The sequence below is a fragment of the Pollicipes pollicipes genome, unplaced genomic scaffold, assembly GCF_011947565.3.
Source record: "Pollicipes pollicipes isolate AB1234 unplaced genomic scaffold, Ppol_2.1 Scaffold_3447;HRSCAF=4054_pilon_pilon_pilon, whole genome shotgun sequence".
NCBI lineage: Eukaryota > Metazoa > Arthropoda > Thecostraca > Pollicipedomorpha > Pollicipedidae > Pollicipes > Pollicipes pollicipes.
In genome coordinates this window covers 34,610,205-34,634,144 of record NW_023596297.1, presented here as the reverse complement: position 1 = coordinate 34,634,144, position 23,940 = coordinate 34,610,205, and the positions used below count along the sequence as shown (strand labels likewise).

The 23,940-nt window shown below is 63.9% G+C and overlaps 2 protein-coding genes across 2 annotated transcripts in view; one reads left to right on the top strand and one right to left on the bottom strand.

Annotated features, from left to right (window-relative positions):
- Positions 1-84, bottom strand: part of LOC119092485 (F-box/WD repeat-containing protein 7-like) — a 4,977-nt gene extending 4,893 nt beyond the window's left edge. The window contains 1 exon segment of the mRNA XM_037215446.1: positions 70-84. Within this exon segment, the coding sequence (XP_037071341.1) occupies positions 70-84 (15 nt within the window).
- Positions 85-183: 99 nt separating this feature from the next.
- Positions 184-22,797, top strand: LOC119091615 (cyclin-I). The gene is made up of 7 exons (XM_037214422.1): positions 184-613; positions 826-966; positions 16,790-16,999; positions 19,115-19,312; positions 20,449-20,625; positions 20,970-21,279; positions 21,637-22,797. The coding sequence occupies exons 2-7, from the start codon at positions 850-852 to the stop codon at positions 21,759-21,761; spliced, it is 1,137 nt and encodes a 378-aa protein (XP_037070317.1). The 5' UTR covers positions 184-613; positions 826-849; the 3' UTR covers positions 21,762-22,797.
- Positions 22,798-23,940: the final 1,143 nt, after the last annotated feature.

Here is a 23,940-nt window from a genome sequence, read left to right as displayed (position 1 = left end):
TTTGAAAATATGAAGTATTTTTATGCTTCTCATGTGTTATATATATCAACTCCTGTACTTTAATCACACATTTTCATAGGTCATGGTTCTAAAGAAGAGCTGTAATGTACGCGTATGAACATTTCAATGGAAAACCAAAACAAACGACCAGTGGGTACTATTTGCAGCAGTTTCATTGTTCTGTGCTGCGGAGAAGGGGGGCGTTCGTCCGTTGGGGTTTGGAGTTGCACTGTATCCATTTTAAGTTAGCGCTGGTGGCACCTGGGGTGCTTAGCGTTTTCGAACGGTTCTGCTGTGGTATTCAGTACATTCAAGCTCTCATGTTCACAGAAAACTGTTGTGGGGACCCTGTGCCCAATACCAACTCCCACTGTTGCGCAAAAGTGGGAGGGTCCCCGAATCGGTTGCGAGATAGGCATCCTGCAAGCCTTTTGTTACATTACCGGACTGCTATTATTGGAAGGACATTTTGAATCCCCTTACCTTTTTGGCATGGGGCTTCAAGTAGCAGTGATCGCTGTGCACACCTAAGAAGTTGGACCCTGAAGATGCGCTAATTATAAGATAAGCCTGTAATGGGGAAAAATCGCCTGTTGTACATGTGAGGACTCAGGTAAGAAGCATGAAAAATCATTTATCTGTTGCCCTGTTGGTGTATTATGACTTCCTTTGCTGATGCAATGTGTTACTGATTGTCAAGGCTTGCATCATCCCTGCTGTGTTCCCAGTACTGTGACTTTACTGCTTGTACTGCTTTGGAGCTGCAAGATAGCAGTGCTGTTGCTCTTTGGAAAGTATCAATCAAGTTGAATTTTACCTTTTCAGATAGTCATCCTGGAAATACCAACCATGGGGGACAAAAGCAAGCTGATTGGTGGCCAACAGAAGGTGCTGCAGGTCTTGTATGATGACTTGGAAAAGGAGCAGCAACAATGGAAGGCACAGGCCTACAAGGAATACCCAGATGTAAGTAGCACATCATATGATCAAGAAAATCTTCAAGACTTAGGGTGCACAAGTACTGATTTACCGTGTTTCCTGTTTTTGATGGCTAATTAGATCAAGTAAAATGCAGCAAACATAGAAAAGGAAAGATGAAAATATCAGAAATGACGTGAAATATGATTGTACAATATATTTCAGTTATTTGAATTTAACCTGGTGAAATTATGGCTGTGTAGCTTAAGTTTTCACCATATTTGGTCAGCTATGTATGCATTTTGTTATCTCAAAGGGTATCTTTATCTGAGTTTTAATTTAAGGTAATAGTTTTTTAATGTTTATAGTTTTAATGGTATTTGATTTGTGATTTTGATGGATGCATATTTTAATATATTTTTGAAATGTTCTTTCATTTCTGTTAATTGGTCAAGAGATGCAAAATAGGTAATCAATATTATGATGTGGCCATTGTTCTCACTTAGTGAAATTAGTTTTGTTATTCCTGCGCAGATATTGATAAACTATACGTGACTTGACTATTTTTTCATTCTTGCTATAGTATCTTGTGCATTTGGGCATGTGGTTCCATTAATATTTATTTAAGCTATCCTAAAAGCCTGTAAACAGGCAAGTGGGGGTCTTGGATCTTATTTGCATCATGTTCACATCATGTGTTGGTAGCTAGGCTATGTGTACTGTACTAGCCACAAGCATTATATCTCAGGCCACCAGCTATTCCTTTTTGCAAACCAACACCTATTTCCTTACTATGTATGCCTTCACTAGAAAAGCAGGAAATCTCTGACTGAAATGTCAGCTGGTTGCAATTACACTAAAAAATGACAGGACTTTGCTCAGCCGAGCTTTCCCGTGTGGCCCTCGCGGAAAGTGCACGGCCCCGGGCTGACGTCGGCGCATATCGATCGGCCCAGCTCGCCGTCGCGCTGTTGACGCCGCATCAGCGATGTTTGCCAGCGGCTCTTGCACACCCCCGCGGCAGCCGCTGGCGCCCGCTTTGACACGGCCTACGCGCGTTACAGCCGGGCCGGTCAGGGCCGTGGTATTCGGCCGGCGATGAGGAAGCGCAGCTTGCCCCGATCGCGGTAACCCAGACTTAGCAGATCGGGGCCAAGGACGGATTTGGTTGCGGATGTCGTGGCGCAAGGGCTGCGCCGTGTCCTGGTCCCGCGCAGAATGCGCTTGGAATGCGCTGATGGCTGCTCTTGATGCTAAACTTGGCGTGGGACGGAATGTAAAAATATTTTGGCTAGCGGCACCCATGTTATCTTTTTCATTTTTTCCATGTTTTAGCAATGCTGTTTTACAAGCTAGTTAGTTCAACGACCCACGGTTTCTGCAGACGGCCATTTCAGGTTTGGGTGTGTAGAGACCTCTACCGGTGGGAATGAGCACCACTAGTTCTTAGAGCAGCCGCCAGGTTTTCTGCTGGAGTGATATGCCCCGGAACCAGCGGTAACTGGTTTTGTGTTATGATGACACCAGTTTCAATCTTTGGATGCTCGTCTCTTGTCAAGGGCGAACGCAGATCCGATCTTTGACGCTCATTCTTGTTCTGGTAATAGTTCCTGCATCCGGATTGTCTCGAAAACTCATGATGCTGGTACTGGTCTTTGTTCATCATGTACTTGACGCTCGTAAATTATTCTTGATGCAGGCAAGAAAGGCTTTGAGGTCCTGGCTTTTTGGCATGATGCAGTGGTATTTGTTATGCTGACAGTGGCTGGCCTGTAAGATACCAAGAGGAGCTGGTTGAACGACACTATCAGGCAAGAATTGGGTAATATTGACGAGACTAGCGAGGATCCCGATGCAAATGACGCCTGTAGCTTACCCAATCCTTATCAGTTTATCTCCACATACAGTCATGATCATGACGTCATATCCGTGCAAGCCCTCTGCTTAGCAGCGACTCATTCCAGTTGTCAGGGCGTTTGACGGGCAGCGGATCATTCGCTCTTAGTCAGGGCTGGGGCTGGCGGTCTGCTGGCCTCGGGTGCACAAGCGGACCGGCTGCCCTCGGGGCCGTCCGGCCCCCGGCACCTCAGGCTGGAGCGGTGGGTGGCGGGCCGGTGCCGCGGCCGGCCGGCCCAGTGCCGCTGGTCCACCGCACCTCAGGCTGGAGCGGTGGGTGGCGGGCCGGTGCCGCGGCCGGCCGGCCCAGTGCCGCTGGTCCACCGCACCTCAGGCTGGAGCGGTGGGTGGCAGGCCGGTGCTGCGGCCGGCTGGCCCGATGCCGCCCACAGGCCGGCTCTGTAAGGCCGACGCCGGCCGCGGCCCTATCGGCCGGCCGTATCAGGCGCCGCCGAGCCGAACCGAGCCGAGCCGGCGCGCGCGTCACCGGCCGTGACGTGGTGGCGGCAGGCTATCGCGACATCGGCGCGCGCCGGCCACGGCTCACTCCGCCGACAAGGAGAGTGGCGCATCAGAGGGCAGTGTCGCGCCGTGCTTGCCGCCCGCTAACGGCACCGCCAAGCCGATCAGAGCAGCGGCGGACTTGCGGCTGACGGCGAGGAGGACCGCGTTGCAGCCCTGGGCATGAGGGCGGGTCAGGCAGGGACTGACTGTTGCGACGGACCGCCCACACAGTCGGCCAGCGGCAGCTCAGTGGAATTAGTGGCTGGCCGCACTGGCCGGGTAATGCGCTGAAGGTTCAGCCTGATTTCCAACTAAAACGTTGACGTCATACAGTTGGAAACGGCGCCACCGAACAGTAACAAACGAGCCTCTCGTGCGGAAGCAGACATACTGCGCACACCAACTGCGGGAAATTTACGTCGACGTGGTTGATGACGTGTCTTAATGCGCGTTAAAACAGCGTATTGTCCACAATAAGTGTATTGGCTGCGCTGGCCCCCGCCCCACTGAAGAGCACGGGGGCGCAGAAGGCGGCACCTTTGCCCGAGCGGTTCTCATTATAATACAGCAATCAGTGACCCTGACCCCGCCTGAGTTGTCGAGCGGGATGCGGCGCCGGCCCGCCCCCGGCGTCGCCGCCGGGCGCTGCGGACACAGCTCTTGGCCCGGGACGGTCGTGATGGATAGGCTCGGTCACGTTACCCCGCGCTGGCGGCTGCGGCCGTCACGGCTGACAGACAGCCGGCGGCCGCCGCGCAGCCTTGGCACGTCGGTTTATTTGACGCGGGTGCACTCGTCGTGTTTGCGGGTGTAGGCGGTAACGTGTTGGGCGGTCACTTGGGCGCGCTGTCATGGCCTTGTTTACTGGCGGTGACGGGCGAGAGCCAGCTGCGCTTTGTGGTGTGGAGCGGATGGCTGTTTGTCACCTTGCCTCCCATTCTCTGTTACTAATGGGCCGTAGAAGTGATAGGCTTGATTTATTATTATGTACATTGGTATGCATTTCATATCCACATTGGTATCTCTCTCACACATCGTAATGCCTTGAGCGGACCACTTGGACTAAGTGGATATTCACATCTATTCAGTTTTGCTCGCAATACGTCTTAACATAGCGCATCAGCAATTGAACCCTGCTACGTATCTTAAACTCTATGCCCACGTCACTCCAGCGTCTCAACTACCGTCCTCCGTGGCAGTACTGCCACTCCGTCCGAAAAGTCACAAGTCCCACACGAGCGCGTTCGTCTGCAGCGGCCCATCGCCGGGCGCCGCTCATCCCCACGGCCAGAGTCTCCTCACCGAGCGGGTCTCGCACGTAGTTGTACAGATTCCTGTGTTTCTCCGCGTCGGTCACGCCATCCTGCGGCCCGAACTGCACCCAGTTCCTGCGCCGCTCGGTGACAGGTGGCGCTGGCGTGCCGCGCGTGGTCGTCCAGCGGCGGCGCGGCGCCGGCGTGGCCGCCACGGGCGGCGCGCCGGCCAGGCCGCGCCGCCGCTCCGGGTACGCCGGCAGCACGCCCTGCACGCCGCCCGAGGGCAGGCCGCGCCGCAGCCCGAACCGGTAGCGGCCGGGCAGCAGCTGGACGGGCGCGGCGGGCCGCCGGGCCGGCGCCGGCGCGCCCGGCCGGTACGTGGTGGCCGCCACGCCCGCCGGACGCGTAGCTCTGCTGCACGCCGCTCAGGACGTCGGAGCCGTAGTCGGCGACGTGGCCACGCCGATCGGGCCGGTAGCCGGCCGGCCGGTCGCGGCGCAGCGCCAGCAGGGCGCCCGGCAGCTGACCGCCACCGCCGCCACCGCCCAGCAGGCCGGGGATCAGGTGGCCGCCGCGGTACGGGTCGCGGCTGGAGGCAGGCTCCTGGCCCGCCGGCGCCGCTCCAGTAGCCGTGGCGTTGGCTGCGGCTGGCCGCCGACCCAACCCTCCGTACTGGAAGCTCAGCGGCGCGTCGGCGTCCTGTCGGGGCCGGCCCAGCGGCCGCGCGCCGGCCCGCAGCTCCCAGGGCCGTCCGCCGGCACCGCCCACGTCGGCACGGTCCCACATGGGCGGCGGGACGGCCGCCTCGGTGCGGCGGTCCCAGCTGGTGGGCGCCTCCTCCGGCAACGGCGGCGGCGGCGCGCCGGCCCATGTCAGCTCCGGCAGCGAGTTAGCCTCGGCGCTGGCGTCCGGCAGCGGGCCATCCTCCCTCGGCCGCAGCGGCGGCGGGCCATCCTCCCTCGGCCGCAGCGGCGGCGGGCCGTCCTCCCTCGGCCGCAGTGGCGGTGGCGACGGCGGCGACGGCCGTGGCGGCGGCGGCGGAGGTGGCGGAGGTAGGCTTGGCGCTGGCCGCGGTGCCGGAGTCGACATGAACGACGACAGCGCCCAGAAGAAGCCGCGCGACGTAGTGGTGCCGCCGGCGGCCGGCGCCGCCGTACTCGTGGAAGTGGTGGGAGCTGCGGTGGTGGACGGTGGCGCCCTCGACGTCGGCGGCGGCGGCGGCGAGGGTGGTGGCGGTGGAGGCTCGTTTCCCCTGACGGCCGCACAGCGCGGGTAGAGCTGCGAGCACGAGTTTTGCATCCAGCCGGCGCGCACGGCCACCAGTGTGTCCTCCAGTGTAACGCCGGCGCCCAGATCCTGCAGCCACCAGCCCAGCAGCAGGCTGAAACAACGGGCGCCAGTCAGCGCCTGCTGGCACGATAGCATTCGGCGTCAGGGACTGCGGCTGACAACCGGGAAGTCATTCAGACGGGCAGCAAGCCGACACAGGGACTCGGCGACTGAGGGTGATCACCAGCAGACAGATGCGTGGGTGTTTCTGCGACCCCGGCGGCCACGATCCGGGCGGACGACGGGCGGGCGGCGCCGAACTGGGGCAGGGCGGGCTTCGCGTCCGGGAGGAGACGGGTGAAGGCGGACGCGGCGGCGACGGCGCGCGGGCTGACGGCCCCAGTGGCGGCGGCGACGGCCCGGCCCGAATAACCGACTGTGGCGGCCGCGGCGGGCGGCGGCGGAGACGCTCAAATAGAGGGTCGGCGATGAGTCAGCACAGATCGCTCATCACTCATCAGTAGTCCCACGCTCTCGGCGGGAATGCTGATGCCGGATCACATTGGAAATCGCCGAGGGCGGGCGACCGAGCGGCGTCCGACCGCCGCACCTGCGGCTTTGTGGGGCTCTCGTGTTGCGATGGGGTGTGTGTGCGGTCGGCTCAAGTAGGAAATCGTGAGTGGAGGTGCGGCGTCATCGGAGGCGGCGGTGCGAGTTGGGACGCCCGGTGGACATTGATGTCATTTTCCCAGGACGGAGCATCGGACGGGAACGGACTGCAGCCGAGGCCTGCGTGTCGTGTCCCAGATTCGATTCTCTTCTGACCGCGTCTCTGTGTTGTTCTCCATTGGCATCCATAAGACACAAAAACCGGTGGGTGGGGTTTCGATTTCTCCAATGGACATAAAACACAAACCTGTCGCCCTTGGAGTAACTTGCCCCGCCCCCCCCCCCCTCTCCCAAAGATAGGACCGATCTGGTGCTGTTGTCGCTTTCGATGTAATCCTTCTATAAAAATGTGTGTGACCCGTTCTCTTCCCTCACAATCATCTGATAGACGGTCACAGCTGGCTCTCTTCTCTATACGCGGTTTGGAAGTGTGCTTCGCCGAACTGGTTTGTCTTTGACTGGTGCAGGTTCGGGCTGGCGCACGGGGTATTACGGGTCGTAAAATATCACAGGCGCCGGGGTTCCCGTCGCCTGGGTCAGATGCAGAGCCGGGCGCCGCGGTCCGATCTCCCGGGTCAGATGCAGAGCCGGGCGCCGCGGTCCGATCTCCCAGGTCAGATGCAGAGCCGGGCGCCGCGGTCCGATCTCCCGGGTCAGATGCAGAGCCGGGCGCCGCGGTCCGATCTCCCGGGTCAGATGCAGAGCCGGGCGCCGCGGTCCGATCTCCCAGGTCAGATGCAGAGCCGGGCGCCGCGGTCCGATCTCCCGGGTCAGATGCAGAGCCGGGCGCCGCGGTCCGATCTCCCAGGTCAGATGCAGAGCCGGGCGCCGCGGTCCGATCTCCCGGGTCAGATGCAGAGCCGGGCGCCGCGGTCCGATCTCCCGGGTCAGATGCAGAGCCGGGCGCCGCGGTCCGATCTCCCAGGTCAGATGCAGAGCCGGGCGCCGCGGTCCGATCTCCCAGGTCAGGTGGAGAGCCGGGCGCCGCGGTCCGATCTCCCAGGTCAGATGCAGAGCCGGGCGCCGCGGTCCGATCTCCCAGGTCAGATGCAGAGCCGGGCGCCGCGGTCCGGTCTCCCAGGTCAGATGCAGAGGGCGCCGCGGTCAGATCTCCCAGGTCAGGTGTAGACCCGGGTGCCGCGGTCCGATCTCCCAGGTCAGGTGGAGAGCCGGGCGCCGCGGTCCGATCTCCCAGGTCAGATGCAGAGGGCGCCGCGGTCAGATCTCCCAGGTCAGGTGTAGACCCGGGCTGCCGCGGTCCGATCCCGGTCCCGGGGTAATCGTCTCTCGTTGGCTCCCGTAAAGTGTGACGGCCCGGTTCCCGGCGGCCGGCCGAGCCGGCCGCCGTGATGACACGCCAGCTGAGAGCAGCGGCCAGCCGACCCTGTCGACACCATTGGACGGCGATGGCGCCGTGGGGCGCGCGCCCTGAATGGGACGGCGGCGCCGGCTGTTCCGGGACGACGCGCCGCGGCCGGCAGGTGCGGACAGCGGCAGGGGCTCGGTCGGGTACGGTAGTCGGTGACGAGGCAGATCGGGGTTTGCCAGTGATGGGTACCGGTGGCCGCCGCGGCGGAGGACGCCATGCTTTTTGGCATGAGGCGCCAGGCGCCGCGGTTTTCGGGTTGGCGGCTCCACCTGGGTATGGCGAGCGGGCGTGCTCCGGCGAGGATCTCGCAAGCTACGGCGTGCAGTGTAGGGAGGAACAGAGTGTGGGACGTGGACGTGGACTGCCAGGGACGGGGACTTAGACTGATGATGTGAAAGAAAGGACCAGGGGCTCTTGCGGGGAGTTAGACCGATAATGGGGTTGTATGAGGGCCGTTTGCCGGCGACCCCTGGCGATCGAATCCGGGCTGGACCGGGAGCCGCTGTCCGAGTCTCGGTCGCCGCTCGCTGGAGCCACTGAAGGCACTGATCCGTCCGACCGGCCTGCCACAGACGGGGGCGGGCCGCGTTGTCGGCGGCCTTTGCGTCGGTGCCGGACCAGCTGCGGCGGCACCGCTCGGTCGGACACTGGGGCGCGCGGCCGCTGTATCACGACACTGTCAGGCAGCTGGCGCGCACGCGGCACGCTCAGCGGCATCACTCGTCAGGAGGCACCGCGCACTGTCAGCACGGCGAAGCGTGCGGGGTACACGGGCTCGTCGCTCGTCAGGAGACGCTGGGACCTGCCAGCGCGGCGGAGCGTGCGGGGCTCACGGACTCATCTCACTCGTCAGGAGGCACCGCGCACTGTCAGCGCGGCGGAGCGTGCGGGGTAGACGGGACGTGTCGGACACACAGGCTCGTCGCTCGTCAGGAGACGCTGGCACCTGTGAGCGCGATGTTGCGGGGCACTATGTCAGTACCATCGGAGGAGCCTTCTGCCGTCTCACACTAGGACCACCGTATGCAACCGTATCCTTTGCTGTTTGGAAACGTTGAGCACTGGAATTCCAGTCACTGCCCATCTCCGTACAGCCGTTTTACGTCTGTTATCCATTGCGATGTCAAACGCCTTGGGTGCCTTTTCAGTTGCTTGTAGGTATGATAGGGAATCATCTCTTTTCCGATTGGATTCATACCTGTGTAGCAAACATTTGCAGAAAGAGATTCTACCACCCCGCATTGAAAGTTTTGAATATCGCGTCCTGGTTTCGTGCATCTAGGCAGTGCATTGAAAGGAATTGAATTACCTTCACGGAAATGCTGCTGGCTGCTTTTAGAATTTGATGGAAAATCGAAAACATACCATCCCCGACTCTAACGCCCAAAGTGGCGTTAGGATTCAAATATTGGATGAGCACCGCCCGCTCATGGTGATGTCTGTCAGCAGCGCCTCCTTTGGAATCTTTCGGCAGCATTCACCCGCTTGCCGCTGCCGGCCTGGGTGTCTGCCGTTGACCCCCAGCAGGTGCTGCTGTGGCTCTGACGGCAAGTCCGCGTCCGCCTGGCCGGCGTCTGATCGCCGGCCCCAGCTGGAGCGCACCGTCTGGTCGCGGTGTGTGGACGTCTGCCCGCAAATGGGCGGCGTTCCGAGCGGTGTGGTCACGGGCTGTGAGACGCCCGCCGGCCACTGGGACACGCGCCGCGGCCGATGCGGGGCTATCGTCACCGCCGTCTCCCGCCCATCACGTCACGAACTGTTGTCGCAAGCGCGCGGCGGAGGTGTCTGACCACCCCTGCGGCGACACTGTTGCGTCGTCGCGGCGGCCGCTGTCGTGTGCCGCCCGAAGAACGGCTCCGCGTGCCATTGAGCGCCGCAGCTGGCGGAGCCGAGCCGGGGGGGGGGGGGGGGGGCGGGGCGGGGCGGTCCTGCGGCTCTCCCTCGCTGCGCAGGTGCCGCTCCGATTGTGCGGTGAACCGCGTCCATGATGGCCCATGTTGCAGCCGAAAGTGTGACGGCGGTGTGCCGTCGGCTGCGACCAGGTCCGGGCCAACCGGGCCCTTACGCTGGCGGGGCCCGCGTGCTGTGGGACACGCCCGGGTAGTCGGAAGCGGCCCGCGGTCCTTACCCTGGCGGGGCCCACGTGCTGCGGGACGCGCCCGGACAGTCGGAAGCGGCCAAAGCGACAGTCGGGCTGTGTCACCGCCGTGGCGCAGCGGCCGCCTGGCGCTCGGCGCGCGCCCGATTGCGTGAGAACCCTCCCGGGCGCGGCGTGCGGCCGCTGTGATCAGTCGCTCGCTCCGCTCGTGACGCTGCCTCGGTGAGGTGAGGCGGCGTGTTCGTGACCGAGCGGCGGCGGGCCCGGTGGGGGCGCGGCGTTTCCGACCCCTGGGCGGCGGCGCCAGGAAACGCGATGCCGCGGCGTCCTGCCGCCTGATCCTGTTATTCCCAGCCACCCGGCACGCGGCTCCATTAGTGGCGACCGCATGGCATCGTTTGTCGCCCGGCGGCGGCGGCTCCGTGTCCCTGCCGGCCGCCGCCACCGGCGCCGCCGGAGCGGTCAGCGGTGGCGCCGCTCCGGCGCAGCGGCGGGGGCGGCCGGCGCGCCCCGCTCCTGCGCCGGCTGGGAATGTGACCGCCACCGCCCGCCGACGACGGCCGGAAGCTGCGGGTCTGGAGACGGCCCGCTCCGGCTAGGCCACGCTGCGCGCCTCATGTGTGGGCGGTGACGACCGGACCGCGGCGCTCGCCTCCCAAACAGTCATCGGGTATTTTGTTCGGCATGGCTGGGCGCCATAACTGGCATGGAGTCGGCGCCGGCTATTTGTCGGATCGGGCTGTAATTTGACGACAGAGCAATGGGCGCCGGTGAAGGAGGAAATGCCCCGCAGCCGAAGCGTGCCGCGCGCTGGAAGAGTGGCTGTCGTCGGCCGCCACAGGCGTCGACGGCCGACCGAGCGCCATTTGGGCTCCCGACCGAACTCATCCCATGTTAGGTGACGGCTGACCGACATCAAGACCAGAGCGGCTTCACATGGGCTTCAGGGGACCGGGACTCGTCGAGCAGCTGCACATGAACTTCAAGGGATCGGGAATTATGGGGACCAGAGCGGCTTCACATGGACTTGACGGGGGTCGAACTGTGGTCGGGATGACTGCCGAGTGGTCTCAGGTGTTTGCATGGATGGACTGAGGCTGAGGCTGCGGTAATGGCGCCGCTCAGTCGTGTCGGCGCCAATTCAGAGCGGGAGGCTGGAACAGCGGGGTGAGCTGCTGGAAACAGGCGGGCTGACGAGCGAGATTCAGCTCCTCAACCCGGGGCGAGGGACCCGGATCGAGATCCGACTCGGCAGATTTCAGCTGATGCAACACCGGCCTGTTCAGCAATAACATCGGTATGTAGGTACGAATGAGTGCAATGGGACACTGGTTCGTGATGCCGCGCCCCGGCCGACCGGGTGCAGGCGGGCGCGCTGACTGACCTGGCAAGTGGCGACAGCGAGGCCTTGACCGAACCGTGTGGCTTCCAGTCGCGGTTCAGCCGGCAGACGACGGCCGGCAGGCAGTGCGGCCGCCGCCGGCTCAGCGCGTAACCGTTGCCAGCGTCCAGCAGCACCGGCGTCACCTGGCTGGCCAGCTCGTACCAGCGGTCGGTCCAGTGCGAGCCTGTCCACAGCTCGGCCTCCTCCTCCTCCTCCTCCTTCTCCCGCTCCTGCAGCTGTAGCGCCGCTTTCCGCCGCAGCGCCTCCAGCTTCGGCGCCAGCAGCTTTTTCTTCCACTTGGTCTTGAAGTAACGCGGCTGCTCGCGCCGGCTCCGTGGAGCGCGCGTCGCCGGCGGCGCGCCCGGCCAGCGCAGCGCGCTGGCCAGACGCAGCAGGCTGACGTAAGCACGGCCCTGCGAGGCGGCCAGCGCCGGCTGCGGACGCGCCAGCGCCTGCAGGCGGTGCCGCACGCCGGCCGGCAGCTGGCGCAGCGCGCCGACCAGCGGCAGCGCGCCAGCCAGCGCCGTGCGCTCGGCGCGGCTGACGTTCAGCCGGCGCAGCCAGGCCAGCTGACGGCCGGGCGCCGCCGGGAACGGGAAGCCGTCGGCCAGCGCCTCCAGCCGGGCGAAGTCGAGGGCGGCGGCGCCGCTGCCGACGCCGCGGCCCGGCGAGGCGCCGACGCCGCCGACGCTGCGCGCCATGGTCTCGAGCAGGCCACTGAAGTATGCTGTCTGGTGGACGCGCATCACCAGGTCGTCGAGCACGCGACGCACCTGCTCGTCCACGTATCGGTCGTAGGTGGAGCGCAGGCGCGGACGGTCCTGCACGAAGTTGTACGCGCTGTAGACGAACAGCGCGGCCAGGTTGAGCACGCCCAGCAGCAGCACGAGCGTCTCGTCGTCGACGCCGGCGGGCGGCGAACGCGCCTGTGGCTCCCACGTGGTGACGGCGGCCATATCGGGACGTCACCAGAGGCTCATGGTGCGCGCGGCGCCGGCTCGGGCGGTGCACTGGCGGTGCCGGCCGGCCGCGCGCGCCCCGCGCTGGCCGCTAACGGAGCCGGCGAGACGCCGCGGGGGACGCCGCGCCGGGCCGCCGGCTGGCGCGGGGGCGGGGAGAGGTGGGACTGACGCCGAGGCCTGGCACGAGAGCCATCGGACATGCGGCCATGGGCTGGGGCTTCCGGGCGGCAGTCGCGTTGACTTGGGTCTCCTGGGCCCTCACTGAGTAGCCGTGAACTCGACAGACATGAGCAACGGCTTCTGGCAGTGAACACGGTAGCAGTAAAAGGACAGCGCCAACCAATACCGAAACGCGGGTGAAAAACAACGCTTCAGACTCCGGATCAGGACCAGGTCAGGAGGATATCCGGCATGCCGCCTTGCACTGGTGCCAGAGAGGTTTTTCCCGTGAATGAGAGAGTAGGATGGAGGACCGGTGGTCCACAGGTAGGGGGTTCAAATTCCAAATAGCCTGTTGGTCCGACCACGCGTGCAGTGTTTAACTGGCAACTGGCCAGAGCGTGTCCGTCTGGCACAGCATGATGCGGAGGAGATCCCGTGTCAGTCTGGCAGGTCTCCCGTGGCGTGGCACTGTATGACGCGGAGGAGATCCCGTGTCATTCTGGCGCAGACCGCCCGTGACGTAACACTGTATGACGCGGGGGAGGTCCCGTGTTAGTCTGGCACAGACCGCCCGTGGCGTGGCGCTGTATGACGCGGCGGAGGTCCCGTGTCAGTCTGGCATAGACCGCCCGTGGCGTGGCGCTGTATGACGCGGCGGAGGTCCCGTGTCAGTCTGGCATAGACCGCCCGTGGCGTGGCGCTGTATGACGCGGGGGAGGTCCCGTGTCAGTCTGGCACAGACTGCCCGTGGCGTGGCGCTGTACGACGCGGGGGAGGTCCCGTGTCAGTCTGGCACAGACTGCCCGTGGCATGGCGCAGTATGGCGCGGAGGAGATCCTGTGTCAGTCTGGCACAGATCGCCCGTGGCATGGCTGTGTATGACGCGGAGGAGATGCTCCCGGTCACGTCTGGTCATGTGGTTCCACCGCGGGCCGTAGCTGGAACGAAATTATCCCGTGCACTGAACTGGTGCAAGTGTTGAGGGTATGAACCACAAGCTCTCTTGGCACGCAGCCTCCTGTAAGTCAATGTTGCCCATGCAAAGCAGTCTGAACACACTTAAGATCTCCAGCCATTAGCCAAGCCTGCCCGCGTCGCAAAGTCGATACCTCCGGCGTGAATGCTTCTGCTGCGCCTCCGAGGAGCGACGCCGCGCCCTGTCACGTGACAGGACTGCTGTGCTTCCGCCACGGGAGGCAGCACCGTTTGCTGCGTCGGCGGCGTTGCTCGGCGCCGTTCCCAGCCGCTCGAGATCAGTTTGATGGGCCGCAGCGACTGTGAGCTGCGGCGGGCGGGGGCACCGCGGCGCCTGTTGTCTTTGGGCGCCGGGCGGCACGGCGACGGTCGTCGGCGTCGTGCCGCGCGGTGCCGACTCTGTTGTCCACATGCACCGGCGAGACGGCGGTGGCGTCAGCGCGCGCGCGCAGCCAGGACAAATGGGCTCAGCCGACCGGTAATGGTGCGACAAACCGATTGACAGGTACGATGTCGTTTGTCAAGGCAATGGAGTGGAGGGCGGCGGGATTCGCGCAGACCGGGAGCGCTCCTGGCGGGAAGAGCGCTCCGGTGCAGACAAAGGAGCCCCGCTTTCGATGTGACGCTCGATTCCCTGCAGTTCCGGTGACGTCCGCGGGGAATCTTCAAACACTTCAAATTGAAGGCTGGGTCGGGTGTTTTGCGTGATAACTGAGTTTTGCTTGCTTATTTACACACTTCATCTCAGGTCGGTCATGGGCGTGAGAACAGACGTCCGGGGTCCCCTGGCCCTCTACTTTTGAGCACGTCTAGCATTACCCATGACGCTGCATGGGAAAACATCGCTTCCGAAATTGACACTGCCCGCTCCCGTCCCCTCCTCCGGAGACGCTTATGTGCCCACTATTTCAGTTGTTCGCGCAAAGTTGATTCTTACGAGCCTGAAGCTGATTTCATTGTCAATGGTGCTGGATTCCGCCCAAGGTTGTTGCCTATGCAGCGCGGAACGACAGCCTGAAACGTCATCAGCGTTTTGCCCAGCTTTCGGAAGCTTCTTCTAACGATTGATCTGGGTGTCAGCCGTGCAGTTGCCGGCGTGCCGTCGGCGGGGTAGTCACGCGCGGGGCACAGCCATTTTTTAACTGAAGTGTGCTCGTCTCGTGGAGCTGTGTGATGATAGCGGCCGAGCTGCCTCGGAACAGCAGGTTGCGCGTGCACGAGCGCCAGGGTCCAGCGGCCGTCCGGCTTTCTGCCAGCCTCCCTGACCTGAACCGGAGCATGGGCGCGTGCCGGGCGCCTAACTGTTGTGTTTGTATAACAGCAGGGCCGCCTGTGTTTCCTCCCCTGACCGGCCAGGCATTAGTATCAATATATTGGCGCGCCGCGGCCGCCATTACGGGCTATTGTGCTTTGTAAATGGGAGCGACCGATCGCGCCTCGCCGCCGCTGCCCGCTTTGTTCCCAGCGGTTACGCGCAGCACAATGGCCGACGTCAGTATTCTAATACATCATGTAAGCCGTCCGGCAGGTGTTAGCTCCGTAATTGATTGCGCAGTGTCCGTGTCCTTTTTTTGCGGGCGCGCGGCCGGCCGCCAGCACCGCTGCTGAGCGGCCCCCGGCGCTGCGCTGCCGGGCCTGGCCTGGCCGGGCCGGCGCCGGCCGGGGGTACGCATTGGTGTCAGCCCGGCGCTTTGTCGCCGTCTGGTGATTTAGGGCCGCCGCGGCGCCGGTGTGAAGCGATGCCTGTCGGCGATTGATGACGGCCTGGCCGCCGCTGTACGTGACTGCCGGCCCGCGCTGCCGCCGCCGTCGCCGCCGGGGCGCTTGCCACCCTCGGTCGGCACGCGCCGCCTCGCCCCTGCCGCGCCTGGGGTTAGGTCAGGAGACAGGAGGCGCAGGACAGTGACAGGTACTCAACAGCCCACACTGGCCGCACGTCACATCACAGCTGAAGTCCGTGTTCGTATGCATGTCCGTGACTAGCCTCGCCGGTGGGGTGACGTCGCCCTTCCGCCGCACGCGCCGGGCGGCCGGCCCTGCGTCACGGTATTCTCTGCACCAGACCTAGCCAACAGTGTCAGTCGTATGCGTTTGGAGGACACCGGTCGGCCGCTCTAACGACGCCGAAGAGACACGGCGCCTCCGGCGATTGTGTGGACGGCACTGATCCGCGTCTGCCGCGTCACCCCCGCGGATTCGCTCAGCTGAACGCCACGAGAGGCCGCTCCGACCGGCAAGCTCTGCCGCCTGTTTTGCCTGCCTTCACGCTGGCCGTGTGCGGCGCCGTCGGCGTCGGCGGCGTACCGGATGTTGTTTTGGGCGATGTTGCACGCGCGGCGGCGAGCGCTGACCCGCCGGGCCGGATGTGGGTCAGTGGTCCGCTGCCGGGGCGGCGGCAACTGGGCCAGGCGCCGGCGGCGGATATTGGTCAGTGAAGCTGGCACCAGCGACCATCTGTCGCGCGGGCGTGCGCGCGCGCGCGCGCCGGCGCGGGCGCGGCTCGGCATAGCTCACCGGGTCTGACGGCAGATGCGGCGGGGCGCGGCCGGCCGACCCGCTCACTCACTCACGCGACGGCCGACAGATGGCAGCTGAATAACTGTCCGGCCGCGATCGGGCGACTCGGCCGCTAATTACGGCCAGGCGGCCGGTATTTTTCTGTTGTCAGATGGGAGCCGCGCCGCGCGGCCGGCAGAGCGACCCTAACGGCGCGGCGCCGCGGCCCGTCCGGCTAATCGCGTCGTTAGCGCGACATGTACGAATGTTCGGTCGGCGGGGCAGGCGGCCCCCGTCACCCGCGTCGCTCCGGGGCGGGGCGGTACCGGGCCCGACGCAGCGCGGGGACGGTGCTGGCCGAACGCCGCTTGCCCCGGCCTGTGGCCTCGTTACGGACCGGAGACGTAGTTTAATGACCGCATTTAGACCGCGCGATGGAAGTTTGCACGGTGGGCCGTGCAGAAGTGTGGGTAACCGTGATGATATGACAATGCAGTAGCCCAAATGTTTGCCGCGTCGTCCATTGGCGGCTTCGGCTTGGCTCCAATCAAACGGCGGCTGACGGAGTGCGGTCGGACCATTCTGAGCGTCTGATTAATCATGCGAGCACACCGGCTGTGTGTGTCCAGACACGGGGGACTGTCATGCCGACGTCCGAGACCATTAACGCTCCGATCACGGCGTCAGTCGGCCACCCTGTGCCTGCCGACGGCGGCCGTGCTGCCCTGCCGGTCGGCGCGGTCCTCATGCGCCGCCACCGACCGCCCTGTGCTCGGCGGTCCTGCGTGCGTCCCCTCTGACTGCCGTGTGACCCGTGCGCCTCCGTTTCAGGCCGGCGACGTGGGTCGGGCCGAGCGCCAGGCGGCCGTGCTCTGGATGGAGCGCCAGTGCTATCGGTTCCGCTTCCACTCGGACACGCTCTGCCTGTCGGTGGCGCTGCTCGATGCGTTCCTCGGCCAGGTCAAGGCCAAAGCCAAGTACATCACCTGCATGGCGTTGACCTGCCTCTACTTGGCCGCCAAGATCTGCGAGGAAGACGAGGTAGGTCGCATCATGTCACTCGGATTGGATGTATTGGATCGCTCCATCACATAGCAGAGTAGCATAGCAAACGATATTCTGGTCAGTGCTCAGTCGCGCCCGGGACAAGCACGATTCGAGCGGCCTCGTGAGGAGGGGTGTCTCGAACAGCTCTGTCGTGTGTCGCTCCGCGGGGATTCAGGCTCGCTGTCTCCATCTCCATGACAGCCGTGTGAAAAGCGCCGGGCGGGCGGACACGACTCACCGGCGGCGAACAGCGCCGGCGAGCCTCCGGACTGAGGATCTGTCGCCGCGCTTCCCGCACCCCTGTCGCTGGGAGAGCGCCACCCGGAAGAGTTTTTGTCGCGGCGTCAGTCGGTCGGGCCGGACGACTGCCGTGACGGCCCGTCCCGGCCGCCGCTCCTGGCGGCGCCGACCGCTCCCCGTGCCGCGCGTCGTCGGCCGTCGGGAGCGCCCCGGGGGCAGGTTGGGTCGTCGACGCACGCCGACCTCTTTTGTCGTGGCGGGCGGCCGACGTCGTCGCGATTAGTGGGCGCTGGGGCGCGCCGCTGCAATTGGGCCGGACTCGCGGCGCGGTCGTTTGTCAAGCGGAGAATTATACGCAACGCTGACGGCGCCCGGGCCGCGCGCCTGCGCCGGCAACGGTCGCACGGGCTCTGGCACGTCCGGACGGGACTGGGCAGGCCTGGTGACGCAGCGGTCCCCGGCGTGTGCTGGGGCTGGGCCGGAGCCGAGGTTGTCGGGCTCTCAGCTCCTGGCTCCTATCTGATCCAGTCGTCGTGGGTGGGGCTGTTATGCGGCCGGGCGAGAGCCTATTCGGTCCACGCCGGCCTAGCCGTCGTGACCCGGGTGCGCTCCGGAGGTCGGCCGCCGCCGCCGCCGGCCCGCGCGTGACTGGCATCACCGGCCGCCGCCCCGGGCCGGCCGACGGCATCATCAGCCGCTCGCACGCGGCGTCGTAAACGTCCCCGGCGCGTTTATGGGGAACCACAGACGAGACGGCCGACCACCCGGCCGGTGACGCGGCGGGCCCGCCCCGCCCCGGCTGGCCGTTGAGGGCGGCAGCGAGCCGGCCCTGCGGCCCGCGCCGGCCGCATGTCAGGCGGCCGTTCCCCGATGTCCGGCGCTGTGGCCCCGCGAGGCGCGATTAATCGGGTAATTTCTGGTGAATTATGGGCTCGATGGGCGGTGTAGACATGTCCCAGATAAAACGGCCGACACCTCCCGGTCCCGCGTGCCGCCGCGTTCGTCATAACTGTTCGTTCGCTCGTCAGTGGGACAGCATGGCTGACGGCCGAGGAAACACGCCGGCGCCGGCGCATTTCCGAGGCATTTTAATGCGCGGGATCCCGCGCCGTTTTGACATCTGCCAGAGGTGGCCATCTGGCGCGGTTTGCCGCACAATCGGTCGGCGTGGCGCGCGGCGCCGATTTGACTCAGTAAACGGTGCGGCCGTAACCCGCCGCCGGTCCGTCAGCGCGCCGCGGCCCCGTTCCGGCGCCGTCTCCGGCGGCGTCTCCGGCGGCTAACTGGGCCGACGGCGGTTGCAGGCCGCCCAGATGACAGCGGCGCGGTTAATCCCATTACGCGGGCGCTGTCGGCGGCTGATGGAGCACGGTCAGCTGGTCGGCGGCCGCCGCCTCTACTGGGAACGAGGCGGCCGCCGGCTCGCGCGGCAGACGGCACGGCGCCGGGGGGCGGTCGCCGGCGGCAGTCGGGAGCGTCCGCGGGCACGGCTGGTTCACCCGTGGAGGCGCAGTCCCTCGGCGATCTGCTATGTGTGGTGTGCGGAGGGGGCGCCGCCTGCCACCGCGGCCGGGATGGCCGGTGGCGAGTGGCTCGCTGACGACGCTCTTTGGCATCACCATTGTGCTAGCCCTCCCCCAGCCAAGACGTGCCGACACCTTCCTGTGAGCCGATTTGTCAGTGTCGTCGTGTTTCCCACTGCCCATGCATCGTGACAACATTGCCGCTGTTGAGTCATGCCAACGCCGCTTATCACGGTGTCCACAGGGAGCTCGAACCGAGCCGAGACGAGATACTGACGAGCCACCGCTACCCGCTGACCCGGGACAGCACGCTGTGGCGTTCCTCTGACACGGCGCCTTGTTGCAGCTGGTGCCGGCCATCAGTTACGTGGTGGAGCGGGCTCGGCCTGGCTGCTCGGTGGCCGACGTGCTGCGCATGGAGCGGGTAGTACTGGACAAGTTCGGCTGGCAGGTGCGGCTGGTCACGCCGCTCAACTTTCTGCACAGCCTGCACTGCCTGCTGGTGGCCGCCTGCCCGGGTCTGCTGGCCGACCGTCAGCACCGGGTGAGACCCGCAGCCGCTGCAGGCCGCTCCCGCCGCGGCGGCCGGCTCCGCACGATGTTCTTCGGTCCTGGTCTTCCTCTGACAGCGATAAGAGTCCCTGATGGCTGCGCAGAGTGGGGCATACCCAGCGTATACTTCAAGGCTATTCACTGGGAAGTTGACTTGCTGACCTGCCCGGCCCATTTGTCAAACCGGAGGCGCTTAGATACTGGGTTGACTGCCGCTTATTTCGATGCTGATTGGCTGATTTTTATCTAGAGGAGCAACAGGCAGTGAGCCCCAAGCCTGGGATGTCTTAACATAAACAAATACCCACAGTCCCCGCCACCCAAGTGGCCGAATATTGAAACGCTGTCGTGGCCTGGTATAACTTTAACACCGTCGGTGGAAAGTACTGCGGTGTTCCTAAATTACCATATGACGAGTGCTGTGCAACGCCGCTTCTTGCCCTCCACACACGAGGCACGACGTTTCGATAATTTGTTTTTGGTTATATCAACGGTTTGATTACTGCGTACCCCGCTTAGTCGGTGTTTCCTAAAAGGCCCAGCTGACTCCCTCATCTCTCGATGCCAGTCTCTACCCATGTTCCACGCCCCGACTCGCGCGTTAATATTCGGCCGTCCGCTTACCATACGGAACAGGCAACAGGCACCCCTGTATGGGTCGCCCTGAGGAGAGCTCTCCCGAGATGAGCTCCGCGGCCGGTCCGGACCAGCACCAGCCCCCGCCACGTGTCGGTTTGATGACCTCACACCCCCTGTCGGATGACCACGCCCGGGTGGACGGCGGCGGCGGCGGCGCCGAGGCAGAGATGGCGGCTCGGCCGGGTGGATAACGGGCTGGGGCGGCGGCTGGCGGCGACAGTAGCCTCGGCAGCCGGTTGCAGGCGCGGCCAACGATTGGGAATCTGCTGCGTCGGCACGGCTGCGGCGGCTGGTGTCGGATTCGCCGGTCTGCTCGCTGGGCCGGTTCTTTTGGCGCTGTGTCGCTGCTGTTGGCCCATTGTTGGCGGACAGACGGGCGGTGGAGGCTCGTGAAAGCCGGTCCTGTTTGCTCACCGTCAGCTGCTGGCACTGACGGCTGTTGCATGGAGCCCGCCGACGATGGCTGACGGCTGCGCGTCTGTCCGGCAGTTGTCGGCCCACCGTCAGCTCTGCGGTCTGACCGAGCGCCTGGTGGAGCTGGTGACGGACGTGCGCACGCTGGGCGTGCCCCCCTCGTGCCTGGCGGCGGCGCTCATCTGCTGCGAACTGCGCCGCTGCAACGTCGACACGGCGCCCTTCGCCCAGGCCGCCCACCGGCTCATCAAGGTGAGCGCCGACGGCGACCGGCGCAGTGGGCCTCGTCAGGTCAGGCCTGACGAACGCACGAGAGGTGGGGCGTGCTGGTGCCACCGGTGCTGGTGCTGCTATCGGTCGGTGCTGGCGTGGTTTATCCTCCATTCCACTTCCGAACGACGCCTCGGGCGGCCCATTACCGTGCATGCTGTGCTGCCTCGCGTTCCGGATGCCACTGTGGCTTCATTTTCAATTGTCATTACATTCTTCGATTTAACATAGTCAAGCTTTTTCGTAATCAATAGCGTGGTAATGTGTAATGTTTGCTGCTGCTCCCACCAGCGGCGCCCCTGACCTGGCGCGTGCCTCTACCGCAGCGGAGCCCGGAGGAGGTGTCGGCGGCGGCCGAGCAGGTGCGCGCCGTGCTGGGCGACGCTGGCGACTCGGTGCTGGTGCCGCGGCCGGCCGTCGCCGCGGCCAAGCGGCCTCGTCAGCGCGGCGACTCGCGCAGCTTCTCTCGGCCGGCCAAGCGCAAGCTGGTAACTGCCGAGCTCGACGACGACATCGTGGGTGATATCCGCAACCTGTACAAGGGCGCGGAGGAGGAGGCGCCGCGCCGGCCGGCCGCTGCTCCCGCCGGCTTCCAGCCGCCCTACAGTCCAGAGTTCCCGGAGCTCGGCAAGCAGGGTGAGCAGTGGGGTAGGGACGTGTGCTGGGAGGCGCTGTCGGGGCCGGCGACGGAGGGCCTGTTTGTCGCCTGTCTACCGGTGGAGACATGTTTAAGTGTTGCAGTTTTGTGATAGATCACGTTCACAGAAGGATAGAGCAGCACCTGCTCGGCCGCTGCCGACACCTCCGGTGATCTGCTTGTCATCGTTAGTGCGCACGATTGACGCACCGACTTAGAGCGCGAACGTGGCTCGAATGGTGCATCCGCCCTCCTTTTGGGGACGAATTAGAAATTTCACTTGAGGCTGTCGAGAGCGTGCCCGGGTTTATCCCCACAAGCGGTGACTAGTGTTCACACTGCGCCGCTTCTTACAGGACATGTGGCTGAAAGCCCTATGTCCCAGACCTGCGGCCTCATCAGCCAAGTCGCGCGGCTCAGCTATGCAGAGGTGCTGCGCCGCCACCTTCCCATCCCGTCCGTCATGGCCGGCGGCATCTAGCGACATCTCCTGAGCGCAAAATGAAACTGGAAGCTGTTCACCGGTCCGCCAGGCGTCAGCGTTGTGGATGGAGACGGTGTCGCAGAGGCGCTGACTCAAGCCGTGAACAGAGCGTAGCTCTGACTGGAAGTGTTGAAGACATTGTCAAGAGAATCTGGTGCCGAGGTGCTGCTAGCTGGAAATGTGAAGTGTATCCCCGTAAATCGTTAACCCAGAGCAAAAGAAATAGTGCAACACATTATGTTGATGGATCGCGATAGTAGTCACTGCTAGATTTTAATTACTTGTTTTATTTGACACGTAAATGTTTTATCTTAACCCCACTGCGTTGTTTTCAGCAGTGGGGTCCGTAGACGTACATCATCTATTTAGTTGCTAGATCAGAGTCTAGATTGATAGGAATCTCGCCGTGCGTGTTTTGTCGCCGCGCGCCCGCGGGGCGCGCGGCGCGGCTCGGCTCCGCGCAGGGTGCTTGTCGGCGGCGCATCGCGCTTGCTCGCATTACTCAGCCAGTGTTCAGAAGTGGCATTTGGAGCCGACCGGCAGGTCACGGGTCACGGGCCGCGTGTCAGCCCGCCCCGCCGCTGGGCGCCGCCCGCTCCCGTGCGCGCGCGCGCGGGCGCCCGGCGGCGGCCCATGCGACTTGTAACAAGTCACGACTGTCTTTCCTCGTCACCCTCACGACGGGCGCCGTCGGCGCCATCATTACCTCGTTAGTACAACGCCGGCCGCCGCCGCCGCGGCCAGTGGCGACGGCGGCGGGCCCAGCGCCGCGCCGCCCGGTAGCCGTTGCTCTGGCGCCGGCCGCCAGGCCGCCCCGAACGTAGATTAGACCCCGAGCTATGCATACGGCGGCGACATACCCCGGGAGAGGGCATGCACCCCGCCGATGGTGGGGAAAGCGTGGGAGCAAGCACGTGCGAGAGAGCGTGTGGGATCACGCGCGCGAGGGAACGTGTCGGTGTAGTCAGCTACGCACATGAGCCAGTATATGCATGCATGCCGCTAACGCTGGATAATACATAGAATGATTGCGTCTTGCGGTTTTCGAGCTGCGCGAACGAACGTCCGCTGTAATCCCCGACATCTGCGACATCTAGACCTGGAATTAGCAGCAGTGGGAGCTGGAGCCGGCGCGGCGAGCAGGCGCCGCGCGGGCTGGGCGTTTCAGGCGTGCATACGTCCACAACCCAAACAGCCATCGACCCCGTGTCGCCAGCAGGGGCTCCTCAGAGAGCGGCGCGTGTCCGACCCTCGGGGTTAAACAGGCGCAGCCTACATCTAGGGGACTTCGCCGCTCCCGTCCCTCGTCTGCGAACGGCAACTGCGCCGGCCAATCCGCGTCATCACATCACCAGCCCGCTGTGTGCGGGTCACCAATCGCCGTCCCCAGCAGCCGTAAGCGGGCATGCTCTGCCAAAGTGGCGAACGGACTCAGGCACACGGCGCTGTTGGTCTTCCCAGCATCCAGCCGCACCACGACTCGTTCGAGGGAAACACGCTTGTCCCGGTGCCAAACACTAAATCGACCGACTCGTGCCCCGTGATGACACACCTCTGGCCATCGGGCAGAGCAAATGTTTCCCTGACGCCTGAGTGCATCTGTCTTCTTTTTTACCCTGAAATGTGACTGTCCTGAGCGAAGCATTGCCGAGCGAGCCGACAGGAAGCCATTTAGTGCGGGCTAATGTCTCCATGCCCCCGTTCGGGCTGTTTAATAATCCCATAAATCAGCCACATGGCCTACCCATACGCCTCGTCAGACACTGGAGACGGTGCCCTGGCAGCCGAGCGCCCATCCCGAGCTCCCCCCCCCCCTTCCCCCACGCGCTCCCCTGGTAACAGTCGACGTCTGCGGTGGCCAGCTCCCCCCCCCCCCCCCTCTAACGCCTGTGTATACCTAGGTTAGGTTGCTGGGCTCCGCACCAATGCTACACCTATGCCGTTCAGCACGTTGGGCTCTGATGGCCCATCAGAGCTCTCTTCCACGAGACTCCTATTGGCAGCGCACACGATGTTTTTTTGCCTGGACAGGCATGCCGTCTAGACGCTCCCGCTGCAGGCCGCATAGGGAGTCAGTCACCACCTGCATGCATCGGCATGTGAGCCCGGTATTACCATGCATTTTTTCTTAGTACGATTGTCCGTGTCGCATTACATTCCTCGGATCTTGGGGCAC